The 18887-nt window shown below is 44.4% G+C and overlaps 1 protein-coding gene across 9 annotated transcripts in view; it reads right to left on the bottom strand.

Annotated features, from left to right (window-relative positions):
* The window catches only part of DOCK7 (dedicator of cytokinesis 7), a 287050-nt gene that overhangs the window by 99882 nt on the left and 168281 nt on the right, over positions 1–18887 (bottom strand). For 6 of the 9 annotated variants that reach the window (XM_033917249.1, XM_033917242.1, XM_033917240.1 and 3 more), the window contains exons 20-24: positions 15264–15495; positions 14312–14476; positions 13098–13267; positions 6008–6100; positions 3284–3373 (exon numbers count right to left, since the gene is read on the bottom strand). In XM_033917249.1, the coding sequence (XP_033773140.1) occupies positions 3284–3373; positions 6008–6100; positions 13098–13267; positions 14312–14476; positions 15264–15495 (750 nt within the window). The remainder of the gene's footprint in view (positions 1–3283; positions 3374–6007; positions 6101–13097; positions 13268–14311; positions 14477–15263; positions 15496–18887) is intronic. The other 3 variants (XM_033917246.1, XM_033917247.1, XM_033917248.1) reach the window with 1 other exon arrangement.

Below are 18887 nucleotides of genomic sequence, written 5' to 3'. Positions count from 1 at the left end.
TATAGGCAGAGGAACAGGAATGGATGGCTCTGGGTAGGCCATGGTCCCTCTACTTTGGAGTCATAAGAACATAAGAAATGCCTCTGCTGGGTCAGACCCGAGGTCCATCGTGCCCAGCAGTCCGCTCACGCGGCGGCCCAACAGGTCCAGGACCTGTGCAGTAATCTTCTATCTATACCCCTCTATCCCCATTTCCAGTAGGAATTTGTCCAATCCTTTCTTGAACCCCAGTACCGTACTCTGCCTTATAACGTCCTCTGGAAGCGCATTCCAGGTGTCCACCACACGTTGGGTAAAGAAGAACTTCCTAGCATTTGTTTTGAATCTGTCCCCTTTCAACTTTTCCGAATGCCCTCTTGTTCTCTTATTTTTCGAAAGTTTGAAGAATCTGTCCCTCTCTACTCTCTCTATGCCCTTCATGATCTTGTAAGTCTCTATCATATCCCCTCTAAGTCTCCTCTTCTCCAGGGAAAAGAGACCCAGCTTCTCCAATCTCTCAGAATATGACAAGTTTTCCATACCTATTATCAGACGTGTTGCTCTCCTTTGAACCCTCTCGACTAACGCCATATTCTTCTTAAGATACGGCGACCAATATTGGACGCAGTACTCCAAATGCGGGCGCACCATCGCCCGATACAATGGCAGGATAACTTCTTTCGTTCTGGCTGTAATACCCTTTTTGATTATACCAAGCATTCTATTCGCTCTCTTAGCGGCCGCTGCACACTGTGCCGACGGCTTCATTGTCATGTCCACCATTACCCCCAAGTCCCTTTCCTGGGTACTCTTATTCAATAACATCCCTCCCATTGTATAGTTGTACCTAGAATTTCTGCTCCCCACATGTAATACTTTACATTTCTCAATGTTGAACTTCATCTGCCATTTCACCGCCCATTCTTCTAATTTGTTCAAGTCCCTTTGCAACTTTTCGCAGTCCTCTGTAGTCCGAGCTCCATTAAATAGTTTGGTGTTGTCCGCAAATTTTATTATCTCGCACTTCGTCCCTGTTTCTAGATCATTTATGAAGATATTAAATAACAGCGGCCCGAGCACTGAGCCCTGCGGGACACCACTCGTGACCCTCCTCCAGTCGGAGTAGTGACCCTTCACTCCTACCCTTTGTTTTCTACCCTCCAACCAGTTTCTGATCCATCTATGTACGTCTCCTTCCACCCCATGGTTCTTCAGTTTCCGGAGTAGACGTTCATGGGGCACCTTGTCAAAGGCTTTTTGGAAATCTAGATATATGATGTCTATGGGGTCTCCTTTGTCCATCCGTTTGTTGATCCCTTCGAAGAAGTGCAATAAGTTCGTTAGGCACGATCTTCCCTTGCAGAAACCATGCTGGCTGGTTATCAGAAGTTCATGTTTTTCAAAATGTTGATCGATGTTTTCTTTTATCAGTGCTTCTGCCATTTTCCCCGGAACCGAAGTCAGGCTCACCGGCCTGTAGTTTCCCGGGTCACCTCTTGATCCCTTTTTAAAGATGGGCGTAACGTTGGCTATCTTCCAATCTTCCGGGATCTCGCCTGTTTTCAGGGATAAGTTGCAAATTTGCTGCAGTCGTTCCGCTATCTCCTCCTTTAATTCCTTCAGAACCCTTGGATGTATGCCATCCGGACCCGGGGTTTTGTCAGTTTTTAGTCAGGCTCATGTTTGTCAGTCACATGGGTGCAGAGAAATGAGACGAGAGTCTGAGGCACTGTTAACATCTGTACTGCACACTGCTCATGCTTGTTAACTTTGGGCTCCGCCACAAAATCTGATCTGGCTATACCACTGGTACTAGTTATATTGAATTAAGAATTAGAGAAATTTGTAATGCAACTCGATCAGGGTTGATACGAGGTCTATAAAATACTGCGTGGAGTGGAAAGGATAGATGTGAATCGCTTGGTCACTCATTCCAAAAATAGTATGACTAGGGGGCATGCGATGAAGCTACTAAGTAGTAGATTTAAAACAAACCAGAGAAAATATTTCTTCACACAACGTGTAATTAAACTCTGGAATTCGTTTCTGGAGAATGTGATGAAATCAGTTAGCTTAGCAGGGTTTTAAGAAGGTTAGGATAATTTCCTAAAAGAGAAGCTCATTGGCTTGGGGAAATCCACTGCTTACTCCTAGGATAAACAGCAATAAATCTGTTTTACTACTTGGGATCTAGTTTGGCCACTGTTGGAAGCAGGATACTGGGTTTCATGGACCTTCAGTCTGTCCCAGTATGACAATTTGTATGTCCTCATTTGTAGTGTAATGCCCTGCAAAAAGCTGGGATGGATTCTCTGGCCAAACTCCACTCCTCAGGCCAGCCAGGGTTGAGAATGATATGGAGGTGACGTTCATAGCCTCTGGGAATAGGGAGCCTCAGCCATCCCTCAACAGTGACACCTACTGGTTGAACTGAAGATACACGTACACCAGGAAGGACTGCTGCAATGTTTTAAACGTAGAAGGTAAAATCCCAGATAGTTGTAAAAGAAGCCTCATGGTGCCATAGCTCAGTAGAAGTCATTTCAAACTGAGTTGAAAGCCCAAAATAAATTTTTAAAAAATGTTTTTAGTCAACTTTACATATATTATATAAAAGTAGTACCGTAAGTAGTTTTTGCTCACTATACCTAATTACAGTTCAAATAAAATTCACTAATATTTAGCATAATATTTGATATGTATCATCTACTCACAAAAATTTAAGTGAAAACAGATGGGGTGGGGGGAGGTTTCTTGCTCAGCTAAGTTGTATTACTGGTGGACAATGCCTTGAGACAGCAATAAAGAACCTCCATCACTCAGAATTTATAATGGCAGTGACAGAACAGTGCTCAGGTTCATTAAATTCTCTGCTGCTGCTCTGATGTTTTGGGCAACCTCTGTATCAAAACACTCTTTTCCAACAGGACTCTCTGTAAAGTTAAAAGTTCAGTTACCGAGCTGAAACAAGGTGACAATCCTAGAATTAAAGACCTAATCAGTCGTTTATAATAAGTTTTTCCACTTCTGGTTGCAGATTAGGCATACCACAAATAGTGTGAGGCACTCACTGATGAGTTCTTCAAAGCAGCCAGCAACAGTCCAGCTGTTCTGAATTGCAAAAGCTGCTGTGATGGGTGAAATGTACAAAATGGATACAGGACAAGTTTCTCTCTTTAGGCCTAAAATTCATTTCAATTTAGCCAATAAACAAATTGGAGGGTTTTATTGTTCACACTGTATTATTCCCCCACCCCCCTTATCCCTCCCTCCCACCTTGACCAGTAACACTGCTGAAATCTACCTTTTTGGTTGGTAAGCGTCCCGTTAATGTTTGTAAGAAACTGGGCATCTCAGTGTGCGAAGACATACGGTTACAACTTCGATCCATAGCCTATGAAGTGAAGATGAATGAACCATGACAGCACATTAAAGTCTACGGTGGATGGGTTTACAGTTCAAGGACATTACACAGTTACAGAATACTGTTTAACAGCTTAGTCAAATTCCTACATTACCACCCTTCCCCTCTCTCCATAAAGCTGTTAGCTAGAACTAGTAAATAACTTGAAACTTGAATGCAAATGCATTTTTTTTTTCCATGCTGCAAAGTTTGAAACTCATGAGCAGTCCTATCCCTAGGGATCATGTATAAGGAAATGTAACCTCTAGTGTTAGTACAAGACGACAACTAGGGGGGTCACTGGCACTATTTTGGAAGAAGGCACTAGCAAGGGTAGGAGTGACTTTTTTTTAAATTAAAATTTTGATTCATTCAATATCTTAATTCAAAGTAATATACATTTAAAAAAAAAAGGGTAAATCCAACATATTTAAGTATTCCTAAAAATAAAGACATAGACCTTCCTGCGCCATTAGACACCAGGGATTTACCGTATTTCCCCATATATAGGCTGCGGCCAATGTATGGGTTTTGCAATCCACAGTGGGTGCGGCTTCCTTATATGGGGCGGTCTATCTAAGGACATCGTAGATAAGCCGCACCATTAGTAGACCCCCGTACCTTTTAAAATAATGCTGGCCTCCGGCCTCCTGCAATGTTATGGCCATGGTGCAGGGCAGGAGTGATCTTTTCAGCATCCAGTCGCCACCGTGCTGCTTCCTCAATGCCCGCGTCAGTTCTCACGGGACTCGTTCTGACGCAGGTATTGAGGAAGCAGGGCGGTGGCGGCTGGACGCTGAAAAGATCGCTCCTGCTCTGCACCGTGGCCACAACATTGCAGGAGGCAGCCGGAGGAGGTACGATATTTACCAGGGGGGAGGGATATATATACGGGGGGTATAGGGATGTATAGGTCGCCCCCATGTGGTTTTAAAACTCTTAGATAAGCTGCGGCTTGTAACATGGGGCGGCTTATCTAAGAGTTTTTAAACATGTATAGGCATTTTTTGCGCCTATACACTGGGGTGGCCTATATGAGGGGAAATACAGTACATTCGGGTAGATCTGGTCTCTGGAGGGACATATGGGATGGGTTACTGCCTGAGGCAAGGTTTGGGGAGGAACCAAATGGAACTCGGAGCATCAGCCACTGGGGGGAAGGGCCTTGGGGCATCTGGTTGTAGGCAGCACACGGGGGGGGGGGGGGGAAGGGGAGTGTTTCTTCCTGGAGCGGGGCCTCTGGCCACCACTTTTAACAACGGGTGACCATCATTTTAAGAGATGGCCCTGGAGCATCAGGCCACACAGCCTGGCAGTCCAGTGCTCCCGGGTGGTAGAATGATGCTGCTTATGAAGTGGCTTGCAAGCAGCTCTGTTTTACTACGGGAGTCAGTAACCTATCCTGCAGTACTGAGATTCCACGGGCTGGCGATTCCCACAGAAAACAAAGGCGCAGCAAAAGTCCACCTTTTATCGTACCTTGATCGTTTCCCCCTCATTCACGAAGGCCTTGCTTCTTTTTTCCAAGAGCCAGATAAATTAGCTAGGAAATTGGAAGGGGGGGTTTCATACACAGCTATTTCAAACAGGCACATCAGACGACATCAAGAGGAAAGATAAGAGAAGCATAAAAGACAAAGCAAGGGAAAACAAGAGATCCTTAACCGTGCCAATGAATTTCTCACTTTGCAGCGGTGTGCACAGCACAAAAATACATATTGTGCAAAAGGTACTTCTGTCCCCCAAAGACGTGGATTCCTACAGGTGGTTTCCCAGCACTCAGGTGCCCAGTGTGAAACGAGTATCGAGACAAAAATCACAGAAAATATTGGGTGAAAATGATCCAGTGGTTAACGATAAACACAAAGCAAACATGAAAAGGTGGAAAACTATGAATTTGTACATAGCTATGATACATTTAATTATAACACGCCCCCCCCCCCCCCATCCCCTGTAAAGCAAAAAACAATGGTGCAAGAGTTACATTTATCTCAGCCTGACAAAGCAGCGGTGACTTAAATGGAAGCACAGGGTTTCATAAACGCTGTTGGCATTCTCTTATTTCTCATGCATCGTGGAGACAACAAGAAACATGCTGATATTTTGGCACTGGTTCAGAAACAAAAACTTTTCAAAACTGAAAGGCAAGCTTTTGAATTATAATTAATTTAGGCCCCTATTTACTAAGCTGTGTTGACGGTTTAACGCGGGAATAACCGTGTGCTTACAGCATTTAATTAATTTATTTCTAAACCGCCTACACCTATGCGGTTTACAGTAAAACGTTCACAATACTGTAGTCGAACGTGGCTCTGCGTTTAACATGGCAATTGGGGTGGGCCAACACGGAGTCATGCTGTTAGCACATGGCAATTTCCATGACGCAGCAAATAACCCGATACAGTGGTGAATTTTGCTTTGCAGTAGCTGCATGGCAGCCCTCCTCAAGGGCTGGGAATGCACCCCCCCCCCAAACAGTTACTACTGAGGAATTGTACCTAAGACATGTCAATGACAAAACTTTGGTGCACCTTAGTAGATAGAGGCTTCATAAATGAACAAGCCACAATGGTGTGAGGGGTAATAATGCATGTACATATATAAAAACCTTCATGTAGACACCACCTGCACAGGGTCAGCACTTGAACTGGGGCTGGATCCCCACTGGGCATCGTTTGGACCTGCAGTGTTTACCCAAGAATTCGAGCGGTCTAAACCCTGGCCATGTCACAAGGCAGTCGGAAAAGGAAAAGAAAGATTACATGTTGCACGCGGTTACACAGGTGTCACTCTTTTAAAAGAACTGTTGTCCTTGAAACTGCACATCTGGAAGTGCACAAACATCATACATATGTTAAAGCAACAATTCAGGACAGTAATATAGAAGGTTCTCCTTGCACGAGCAGTATACACCTAGTGTCCTTGCCAGATCAAATGTTTTGCTTTGCATTCATAGCGAAAAGGAGAAATTAGATCTAACCTGCTAAGTTTCTTTCCTTTAATCCCAAAGGATCAGTTCAGACTTGAGGGTTATACCCATCTGTCAGCAAGTGGAGATAGAGAGTAGAGAATATCTGCCATCATGTCTCTATGTTTCAAAGAATGACAAGAGGACAAATTTTTCCCTGTCCCCGTGGGGACTCATAAGAACATAAGAATTGCCATCTCCGGATCAGACCTTGGGTCCATCAAGTCCGGTGATCCGCACATGCGGAGGCCCCACCAGGTGTACCCTGGCATAGTTTTAGTCCCCATATCACTGTATGCTTCTCAAAGGAGATGTGCATCTAATTTACCCTTACCCGTATCACTCTATGCCACTCTTAAGGAGATGTGCATCTAGTTTACCCTTAAATCTTAGAAACGTGGATTCTGCAATTACTTCCTCTGGGAGAGCATTCCAGGTGTCCACCACTCGCTGCGTGAAACAAAACTTCCTGATATTCGTCCTGGATCTGTCCCCCCTCAGCTTCAGTCTATGTCCTCTTTCCCATCCCTGCGAGTTCTTTTCCTGTCCCTGCCCCATCCCTGCAAGCTCCATCCTCATCTGCATAAACCTCAAACACTTTAAAATCATAAGTGTCCGAGGCTTGTGCGGATAAGGCGGAGCTTACAGGAATGGGGCAGGGACAGGGACAGTGATAAAATTCGCGAGGATGGGAAAATTGAGTTCCTTTAAGAGAGCTCAACTGAGCAGTGCCTTATAATGCTGTGTGCAGCTAATCTCAGTTAGTATCTTGATAACCAAGCAGTAGAATTGTCTTGAATAAAAATAACTCCCACCTTCTCCGATATGAAATTAACCACACTGCATTAACCTGTGCCCATAAATGAAAGAAACAAGAAAACTATATACAATATAGATTGGGGTGGGTTCTAAATTGATCTTTTGTGGCTAAAGGAAAGAAAATTAGCAGGTAAGATCTAATTTCTCCTTCTTTTTCAACACCAAAGGATCAGTCCTGACTTGTGGGCTGTAGAAACGCAGTTATCAAATCAGGAGGAAAAGTGACACCCCCACTTGAGAGAACTAAAGCCCCAACAGAAGCTTCTGCCTGAGACACAGCATCCATAAGGTAATGTTTTGAGAAACTATTAAGCTCTTGTTTAGAGATAAGAAACTAACAGACCCAGTGACGAGCTGGCACATAAATCTTAGAATTATGAGAAGTTTGAGTTCTGAGTGGTGGCACTGAGGGTCTGGTAAGACTGGATAAAGGTACTAGCCCAGCTAGAGTAATTAAATCTGGCTTTAGTGTGAGTTTGAATGATCTAGTTACCTTTAAAGAATATATAGTGCATATATCTGAACACATACGTTTATACATGCTGCAAAGCTGGTATAAACGTGTACCTGTACTCTATGTGTGTACTTATAAAATTATGTGTTTACTGCAACTCTCCGCCCTAGCTCCATCCAAGCTATGACTCAGAACACCTACACATGGCGTGTATATAAGTATGCATACTTTTGCTGTGCATACTACTCCTGGCGGAATTCTGTGCAACTGCACGGTGCAGAATTTGCACAATATTCTCCATCTGGTGCAGAATTCTGCACAAGCTGAGCAGAATTTTGCGCAGATCCGTCATCTCCCACACCCCTTCCCCCCCCCCCATATGGGTCTGGCCTCTGATTGACCCCCTTTGATATGGAGCCAGTATCTCTTACCCATGGGCCCTTCCAAAGGTGCAGAGGTGGCACTGTAAACCGGCTGCTTGCAGCCAGCCCCACCAGGGCCTTTCCTCTGCCGCGTCACTTCCGACGTGGTAGAGGAAAGGCCATACAGTACAGCCTCAGCAGACTGGCTGCCGCTGCTGCTTTAAGAGGGCTCATGGGTAAGAGATACTGGCACCATACAAGGAGGGGGGTCGATTGGAGGCCAGACTCACATGAGGGAAGGAGTGGGGGGTTGTCGGGTCAGGAGCAGGACAATTGAAGAGTGAGAGAGGGCAGACCCGCAGAAGATGAGGTGGGGGGGGGAGACGGAACATGGATGATGGACCAAAAGTGAAGGGGAGTGGGAGAGGAGGAAGGGACATGGATGCTGGACCCTCAGGCTGGAGGGGAAGGGAGGGGAGATGGATGCTGGATCAATAAGTGTTTGGGGGGGGAGAAAGTGATCTAGACTAGAAAGGAGGGTGGGAATGGAGAAAGGGATGTAAGAAAGAGAGGTGGTGGGGGTGGGGTGAGGGGACATAGATGCTAGACCTGCAAATTGGGGGGAATGGTAGAGAGAGGAAAAGAGAGTGCGACTCAAACCAGAAAAGAGTGGTGGGAAGGGAGGAAGAGATCTTTGGCTGTGGAGAAAGGAAGACAGGGATGCCAGACCATGGGCAGGAGGGAAGGAGTTTGTGGTGCATGAAAGTGAGGTGGTTGGCTGGGTGTAGTGTGGTGAGGGAACATAGATGCTGGACCCACAAGGGGAGATGGGGGGAGTGAATACCACAATGAATATTCATGGAATTAATCTGCATAGAATGGGAACCTTATAGATGCAGCTCTAACTCATGCATACTCATTGTGATAATCCTGAAAATCTGACTGGCAAAGCATGTCTCTGGGATAAGAAACTTGAGAGCACTGGTGGGGGGAGAGGGGCTGATGCAGAAAGCCATGTGGTAGAGTTGTGCGCAGGATGTCTGAGCACACAACTTCTACCATAAAGTATAATATCATAAAATCTAAAGGGCAAATATTCAACCGATGGTGGTGAACATTGTTTAGCCATTAATTGGACTTTTGCCGTTGGGATTATTTAAAATATGTTGAGGCAACAGAGCTGCTTCAGGAAATTGGACTTCTGCCAGACTTATTTGATTTTGGTTTTCAATTTTTTCTTCCAGTTTATGAATTATTTTAAATTTTATTCCATTGTTTTTACCCCTGTTCTTTTAATTTTATTAACTGAATTCTATTGTTTAACGGTTCCTCCCTTCTATTCCTTTTTACATATTCCTTTAATTCATTTACATATCATTTACATAGATGGTGCTCCTATCTATGAAATATTCGACATGCTCCTCCCCTCTCCGCTCCTTCCTGCCTTCCGTAGTCCTCCCTACCCTCTTCTAACCCCTTCCTCTGTAATGTCGCCTAGAGCTTGTATAGGTATGTGCCAGGCACAAATGGAAGAAATAAAATAAATTGCTTTTGCCCTGATATTCAATGATGGGCTATGTCCAGGCATTGATATGGCTTGGAGAAATCCACTGCTTGTTCCTGGGATAAGCAGTAGGGAATCTGTTTTACTTCTTGTGATCTTGCCAGGTACTTGTGGCCTAGATTGGCCACTGCTGGAAACAGGGTACTGGGCACGATGGACTGTCCCAATACGGCAATTCTTACGTTTCACGAAATACCCAGGTTTGTTCTGCGTTTCTTCTTCTTTTTTTTTTTTAATTTTATGTACTCCTCCCCTGTATTGCCTATTTTTGCAATGACATGGAATTGTTTATAAATGTATTATTCTTTGGGCTGAAGTTTCAGCAATTTTTACTTCTTCATGTATTGGGTCTGTGTCAGTCGAATGATTGCTATATCCAGCTTTGTGCAGCCGGCTGTCTGTTATGCAGTTAATTGTAATACTCAGCACTCAACCGCCTAGGCCAGGGGTGTCCAATGTCGGTCCTCGAGGGCCGCAATCCAGTCGGGTTTTCAGGATTTCCCCAGTAAATATGCATGAGATCTATATACATGCACTGCTTTCAATGCATATTCATTGGGGAAATCCTAAAAACCCGACTGGATTGCGGCCCTCGAGGACCGACATTGGACACCCCTGGCCTAGGCAAAACCTGACCAAGAAAAGCAGATTTGGCCACTTAGGTGCTTAAGTGCTGAATATCGGCATTTAATCATGTAAGTGCCAATTCCGTCCCCTGACCACCCACAATTAGAAGTTAGTGCCGCACACGTAATTTAACCAGCCAGGAGCCTCTCCTGACCCCACGTAAATTACTTTGAATAAAACCTGCAAGTATATGCAAATTTTGCATTTGTAGAACTTGCACCCTAATTGCGGGAAGGGGAACGTGTGCTTTTAGTGCATATGTTGGAATAAAAATTGAAATGCCAGCATACATCGTCACTCATTTTGTTATTTTTTTTGTGTGTGTATAAATACCAGCCTCACAAAAAGTTTTTGCAAGGTTGCTATTTAAGAACATAAGCCTTGCCAAAGTTCCATCTAAAAACCAGTATCCTGTTTCCAACTGTGGACAAGCCAAGTCAGACGTACCTGCTGCCGATGTGTCCCAACTCTCTTGCTTTTGATCCGACACGCGCACTAGTTCTGTTGCCTCCTGTCAGTCTTTTAAACTTGCAGGCAGTTCCTTCTGGTTAAATGCCCTTTGCTAAACCATCTATGCTGTCCCGGACTTTGCAAAAAAATGTATTGCACTGTCCTTAAGGCAAAAGCTGCTGTTCTCTGCTTTTGCATGGATATTTAATAGCCTCATTACCACGCATTTTAATGCAAGGTGTGACCATGTCTTCTGCTCAACACCTCTCTGACCTGCTTGGGGATTAATGTGCGTGGAATACCCTCTGTAATCCCGCGGTTACTTTCTACATCAGCCTCTGAGTCAGGAGAAGAAAGTTATTCATTGGGATAGTTTATTTAGTCTGTGTGTCACTTTTACACATACATTCCCTTCCAGATCCAGATGCAACAGAAGGCAGGATAGACTGTACCCAAGCTCTATGCATCGGCCACATTTTAAAGAGTAAGGAATCGGATCTCCTCATTATGGCTTGCAAAATCAAGAGTAAAACACCCCCCCCACCACAACTTTTTTACAACATGGGTGCCACACAGGTTAGGAAATATCTGCAAGAAAATCCTTTTCAATTCAGCCTGCATGCTACACCCCTTGTGTATATTTCTTTTGCAACTCTCTCAGGCATTTCAGACAGGTCAAGGTTTAGGAACAGTCCACATTAGGTAACTGAGTTTTTTTTCCCCCCAATCTGCTGAACTTCTATCAGTAAAAGTAGTACTGATGAGTTGCTACAACTGTGCCTGTTCTCACTAGTTTTTTTAGTCCGTTACATTAACGGGTGCTAGAATAGATGTGTAGACTTAGGCATTTCTTTTTCTTTCTTTCTTTCTCTATATCTGTCTTTCTTCTCTCCCCCCTGTCCAGCAGCAGCCCTTCTTCCTTACTTTTACCTCCCCCCTGTCCAGAAGACCCCTTCCCTGCCCCCCTTGTCCAGCGGTAGCCCTTCTCCCTTCCTATTACCTCCCCCCTGTCTAGCAGCACCCCTTCCCTGCTCCCCCTGTCCAGCAGTAGCCCTTCTCTCTTGTTTTTACCTCCCCCCTGTCCAGTAGTATCCCTTCTCCCTTCCCTACTCCCTGTCCAGCATCTGCTAGGCTGGGCAGCCTCCGGGCTTTCTGTCTCTCACAGGCAAGATGTCTGATCGCAGCTCTCCTCCCTTTTACCTCCGGCTCCTTCCTGTGTGTGCGCCTGGCAGTGGTGCCTTGATCCCTAGAGGCCTGGACATTTGCCATTCGTTGAAGCGCAGGCTAGCTGGAGTGTGGGAGGGGAGAAGTCATTGCCGCATATGTGCATGAGGACAGAGGCCAATGGAGAAACCGCTGCAGGCTCCTACTGCGTATGCGGCAACACGGAGACACAGATCATGAAGCAAGGCTGCACGAAGTTTCAACTGTACATGCGCGCTAAGGGTTTTATTATAGCGGATAATGGCAAATAAAGGCCAAATGGCCCATCCACTATCTCCTCCTCTCCCTAAAAGATCATACTTGCTTGTCCCATGCTTTCTTGAATTCAGACACAGTTTGACTCCACCACTTCTACGGGGAGATTATTCCATCTACCACACTTTCTATTAAAAAAGTATGACTTATTCTATTCCTAGGATAATAGAAGGTTAAGTGACTTGTCCAGAGTCACAAAGAACTACAATGGGACTTGAACCCAGTTCCCCAGGCCACTGCACTAACCGCTGGGCTACTAAAAACCTACCCAACCAATCACAGAATAGTTGTAGCTCCTGGTCACTATCAGAAGCACAATAGCATTCTGATTGATTGCTCTTTCATACAGACTTCAAGGGATGGAAAACAAAATGACTATTTCCAGCAATCATTTCATGACGAATACAAATGTTTAACCCTTTATTTGGCATTGTTGCTCAGAAGCAACATGTGTCTTCTATGGTTCTTATGGGAGCTCCGCATTTCCAAATGCCTTGTTTACTTGGCACTGTTGCTCTCGTTCAACATCAAGTTACGTAAAGCAGCCTTTTTTTCACCATCTGCCAATTAAAGGGTTAATTTACTGTAATATCTTTATTTTCACTTATAAACCCACACGTCCAATAGAACCCAGCTTATATTATTAAATTGTTCTATGGAATGATTTCTCATCAATCAGGAAATAATTTTAACAACTGTATAATTAATCTCTCAAGAACTTGGGCGGGAACATCGGCATAGGTCCCATCAAATGTCTTACATCCATGTGTCCCAAGTGTTTCTCTTCTGCTAGATCTGTACTCCACTCCAATCAGGCAACAACAATGTTTACATTTGCCTCTAAAGTCTTGAAAAAAAAAAAAAGCCATCTTTCAAGCCAAAATGAAACATTTTTGACAGTGGTTCTCAGCGCACATCTGCAAAACTGGTTCAGTTCAGGAGACATGTTTCTTGTTAAAGATCAATAGAGGAAAAAGTCACTTGGAGCTTACCTTGCCTCCAATGATAGATCGCACTTCATCATCCGGTGAAGTCGGAGTCCCAGAGATGTCAGGGTTACTGTTGCTGAGGCTCCTTGAACGAATTAAGTTAAGGCTGGCAGGTCTGGCAGCTGTTCTGGCCATTGTAGCATAATGCATTGAACCCCCCAAGCCTCCTGGCCCTGCAATTATTACACAAAAATAGTACTTAATCTATAATTACAGAAAACATTATAGAAAACAAGTCTTTCATAAGAAGTTTATAATCAGAGATTTAAAAGTAAGCAGGAGACCTGCAAATACAGACTCTTGCATACGCGACGTGCATGTCATCTATTCTAGTTTTAAAAATAAAGTACAATTCTGGACTCTCTCGTGGCCCACCCAGAATCTCTTCGGGAGACACCACTGTGCTGGGGCACACAGTTTGAGAGACACTGGTGTGGAGGAAGCCAAAATCTGGGGCTACTGGCTGACTAGTCACTAGAATGGCTTGGATAGACTGGGTGAGCGCAAAGAATGGAAGTTGTGAGTGAAGAACATGGTGTCAGGTCAAAAGCGCGCCGGGACAAAGGTGCGAGCAGACAACTGAGCGCAGCGCGGAGGTGCGCGCCGAAGAAAAATACTGTTTTTAGGGGCTACGACGAGGGTGGGTGGGAGGAACCCCCACATTTTACTTTATACAGATCGCGCCGCGTTGTGGGGGCATTGTGGGGTTGTAACCCCCCACATTTTACTGAAAACTTAACTTTTTCTCTGTTTTTAGGGAAAAAGTTACGTTTTCACTAAAATGTGGGGGGTTACAACCCCCCAAGCCCCCCACAACGCCGCTGCGATCTGTATTAAGTAAAGTGGGGGGGGGGCTCCCCAACAAAACCCCCTGTCGCAGCCCCTAAAAACAGTCTTTTTCTTCGGCACGCGCCTCCATCTTGCGCTCAGTTGTTGGCGCGCGCCTTTGTCTTCCGCGTTACTGTCTATGAACCGAAGAACACTGTGCCACAATCCTAGTACAAGTTGGTTCCAATTACGCAGAAAAAATACCATGTTAGATTAAAAAAAAAAAAAAAGAACACCAGAATAGTGTTGAAAATAAATTCAGGTGGTACACAGGTAGACTTAGGGAGCGCCTGTGGTTCAACTGTTGCTTATCAACTGGATTTTCTTGAACCCAAGTAAAAGTAATGACACACATCAAAGTTTGAGCATTTGAGGCAAAATAAGGATACCTGGAGATGGAGAATTGGGATCTGAATTTGGCAGCCGAAAAATGTAATAAATATATGATGCTAAAAGGTTGTTTCTGCCATGCTGGTCTTGGCTTCCTTCCAAGTTTTTGTGGAGTCTGTTTACGATTGATGCCATGGCCTCAAAAGATGCTTGACCTAGGTTAACTAAAAATAAAGATTGGTTTTTTTTTTATTAGTATACTTATGTTTATTAATTTATATTCCGCCGTTATCCAAGGCGAATAACAAAGTAGCATACATAATTAAAACAGACAAAACACAATAAATAAACCAGCAAAATATGAAGAGGTCCAAAGTCTGAAGCTTCAACGGGCTGCTGTCAAACAAAACAGAAGGTTTTATTTTTAACAGCTTCTTAAATACGTGTCAAATAGTCACAGGGAGCCTATTCCTTTCTAAGGGACCTGCACATGAAAAAGAACCCTTCCTTTCAGATTGTAAGTGCAGTCGTTGGCAAGAAGGTACAAGAAGTCAATTTATGTTAGCAGAGTGCAGTGTCTCAAATGTTGTCAGCTTAACAGAAAAGGGATAGGGATCTGAAATTCCTTAAAAAATAATCAGATCAATCAGTGGTGCAGTGAGGGTAGGAGGCGTTAGGGGTGCCCTCCTCTCTCCCACCTCCTTCCATGCCTCCCTGCTCCTTCCCGCCCCCCCCCCCCACTCCACACTCGTGCTCTCCCATCCCCCCATGTATCTCTGTAAATCTTTGCCAGCACAAGTGGCTTCACCAGGACGCTGCTCCCACCAGCGTTGGGTTTCCCTCTGACATCACTTCCTGGCCCCGCAACCCAGAACTGATTCGGAGGGGAACCAGCCAAGCACGAGCAATAGGCCGGAGAAAGTTGCTCGTGGCATTTGTATAGTTAATCCCTCCTCAGGCAGGTCCAGTCTTGCCTGCCCACCCGCCACCCCCCTCCAAGATGAAAAGTACCTATTTGGCCTGCGATGACCGGGGGTCTTACTACCAGCAGGATCAGTTTATCAAGCAGGAGGTGTAGAAACCGCACCACTGGCTCCAACTGGGATGCGTTCAAAGCCGAAATGCTGCTCTTCAGTTCATTCTCCAAGTTGTTTTCCATAATCCTCATGTCTCCAATTCGAACTGGGAACATGTGCTCATCCAGAGCATGAACGAGGGCAAAGAATTTGTCAAGGTATGGATCCTAAACACAAACAGAATCATACTGAACTGGAATTTTTTTTTTTTTAAATGTAGTTTTCCTGCAATCTGGGCACTTAAATTTAATAGCATCAATGCTTTTAAGGGAAACATTTTTAATTGTACATGCATGAATTACAGACATCCACCTTGTAACATAACAGGTTTGCCATTTTAAGATTTAGAATATCTATCATGTTATTCCACCTCTACGTTTAATAAGACAAGACACTGCAGATCATCATCTATGTTCTTCTTAAAGACAACTTCTCAGGGCATAGCACAATTTATTTATTTATTTATTTAATTCGTTTTATAGCCTGTCTTCCCCAGGAGCCCAGAACGGGTTACATAGAAATGTACACAGAAGTCTTCAGGATCAACAACACACATGCTATGGAAAATATTTTTTGTTCACAAGTTTTGTGCACTTATCATTTTTTCACTTTATATTTGTGCACTAGGTCCGAGGATGTTTCATGTCTGATAAAAGGGATGGAAAACCTTCCATACGCTGAGAGATTGGAGAAACTGGGTCTCTTTTCCCTGGAGAAGAGGAGACTTAGAGAGGATATGACAGAGACTTACAAGATCATGAAGGGCATAGAGAGAGTAGAGAGGGACAGATTCTTCAAACTGTCAAATAATAAAAGAACAAGAGGGCATTCGGAAAAGTTGAAAGGGGACAGATTCAAAACGAATGCAAGAACATAAGAACTGCCATCTCCGGATCAGACCCATGGTCCATCGAGTCCTGCGATCCGCACACGCGGAGGCCAAGTCAGGTATACACCTGATGTAGTTTTAGTCACCCATATCCCTCTATGCCTCTCGTAAGGAGATGTGCATCTAATTTGCCTTTGAATCCTAGCACCGTGGATTCCTTAATAACCTCCTCTGGGAGAGCATTCCAGGCGTCCACCACTCGCTGTGTAAAGCAGAACTTCCTGGCATTTGTCCTGGACTTGTCCCCCCTTAGCTTCAAACCATGTCCTCTTGTCCGTGTCGCGTTGGACAATGTAAATAATTTATTTTCCTGCTCTATTTTATCGATGCCTTTCAGCATTTTGAACGTCTCGATCATGTCCCCTCGCAGCCTCCTCTTCTCAAGGGAGAACAGTCCCAGTTTCTTGAGTCGTTCCTCATATTCCAAGCTCTCCATACCTCTTATTAGCTTTGTTGCTCGTCTCTGCACCCTCTCCAGCAGTTTTATATCCTTCTTTAGGTTGGGAGACCAATGTTGGACACAGTATTCCAAGTGTGGTCTGACCATTGCTCTATAAAGCGGCATTATGACTTTCTCCGATCTACTCGTGATTCCTTTTTTTATCATGCCTAACATTCTGTTTGCTTTCTTTGCCGCTGCCGCGCATTGTGCCAACGGCTTCAGGGTCCTATCTATCAGTACACCCAGGTCCTTTTCTTGTTCGCTCTTACCCAGAGTTGCGCCTGACATTCTATACTCGTGTTCCTTATTCTTACTACCTAAATGCATTACTTTGCATTTCTCCACGTTGAACTTCATCTGCCATTGCTCTGCCCATTTCTCTAACTGATACAAGTCGCTCTGGAGTTCCTCGCTATCCTCCTGCGATCTGATTGCCCGGCATAGCTTTGTGTCGTCTGCAAACTTAATGATCTCACTGGATACTCCTTCTTCCAGGTCATTGATGTAAATATTAAATAGGATCGGCCCAAGAACCGAGCCCTGGGGCACACCACTAGTCACTTTCTCCCAGTCTGAGAACTTCCCATTTATGCCCACTCTCTGCTTTCTGTTTTCCAGCCATTTGCCTATCCACCTGTGTATATCTCCCTCTATTCCATGGCTTTGTAGTTTCCTGAGAAGTCTTTCATGTGGAACTTTGTCAAACGCCTTCTGGAAGTCCAAATATATTATGTCCACCGGCATTCCACTATCAATTTGCTTGTTCACGGTCTCAAAAAACTGAAGTAAATTCGTTAAACATGATTTCCCTTTCCTGAACCCATGTTGACTGGGTTTCATCAAGTCGTGTGTATCTAGGTGCTGGACTATGCTATCCTTGATCAGTGCTTCAACCATCTTTCCAGGGACAGACATAAGGCTCACAGGTCTGTAGTTGCCCGGTTCCCCTCTCGATCCTTTTTTGAAAATTGGCGTGACGTTCGCTATCTTCCAGTCTTCTGGTATCTGTCCAGTTCTGATTGTCAGATTGGCAAGTTTTTGCAATAGCTCTCCGATTTCAACCTTCAGTTCCTTTAAAACTCTCGGGTGAATTCCATCCGGTCCAGGGGATTTATCACTTTTAAGTTTGTCGATCTGGTAGTATATCTGTTCCAACTCCACTTCAACTGTGGTGAGGCTGTCTTCTATTACTCCACTAAACACTTTCACTGCTTCTGGTATTTTAGCGGTATCCTCCTCCGTAAAGACGGACGCAAAGAAGGAATTTAGTTTGTCTGCAATTTGTTTATCCTCTTTGATGTACCCTTTTCTTCCCTGATCGTCCAGGGGTCCCACCGCCTCTTTTGTGGGTTTTTTCCCTTTCACGTATCTAAAGAAGGGTTTGAAGTTTTTGGCCTCTTGCGCTATTTTTTCCTCATAGTCCTTTTTGGCATCCCTCACCGCCTTGTGACATTTCTTCTGATCATCTTTATGTTTTTTCCATGCTTCGGTTGTTTTCATGTGTTTCCATTTTTTGAAAGAAGTTCTTCTTTACCCAAAGGAAGTTCTTCTTTACCCAACATGTGGTGAACACCTGGAATGCGCTTCCAGAGGATGTAATAGGGCAGAGTACGGTACTAGGGTTTAAGAAAGGATTGGACAGTTTCCTGCTGGACAAGAGGATAGAAGGGTATAAATAGAGGATTACTGCACAGGTCCTGGAACTGTTGGGCCGCCACATGAGCGGACTGCTGGGCATGATGGACCTCAGGTCTGACCCAGCAGAGGCATTGCTTATGTTCTTATGTCTGATTACCCTGCAGGGTGACAATGGCTTATGACTCCTATTACAGGCTTGTTCTGATTTGAGAGAAGTGAATACTGAGGACCTATATAACTATTTAATATTATTTTGTGCAATTGCGCACTTTAACCTCCCAGTGGCAATAAGACATTATAGAGAGTTTTTTTGCTTATTTATCTATTATGGAAAATCTAAGAACACACAATGGGGGAAATTCTATACATGCCATCAAAATGTAGATGCCGACAAAAATCTACACTCAAGATTATTCTACAAAGGCCACCATTCGTGAATAGCACACAGTCAGATCAGCAATTAGTGTTAACTGACACTTAGGGCTCCTTTTATCAAGGTGCGCTACGGGGGTTAGCGCGTCGTCAATGGAGGCATTAGGTACTAGCGCGGCAGGCGGTTTAACGCACGGTATTCCGCACGTTAAATCGCT

Source organism: Geotrypetes seraphini, chromosome 12 (genome assembly GCF_902459505.1).
Source record: "Geotrypetes seraphini chromosome 12, aGeoSer1.1, whole genome shotgun sequence".
Lineage (NCBI taxonomy): Eukaryota > Metazoa > Chordata > Amphibia > Gymnophiona > Dermophiidae > Geotrypetes > Geotrypetes seraphini.
The sequence above is the reverse complement of the archived record's forward strand: the minus strand, read 5'-3'. Positions and strand labels throughout refer to the sequence as shown.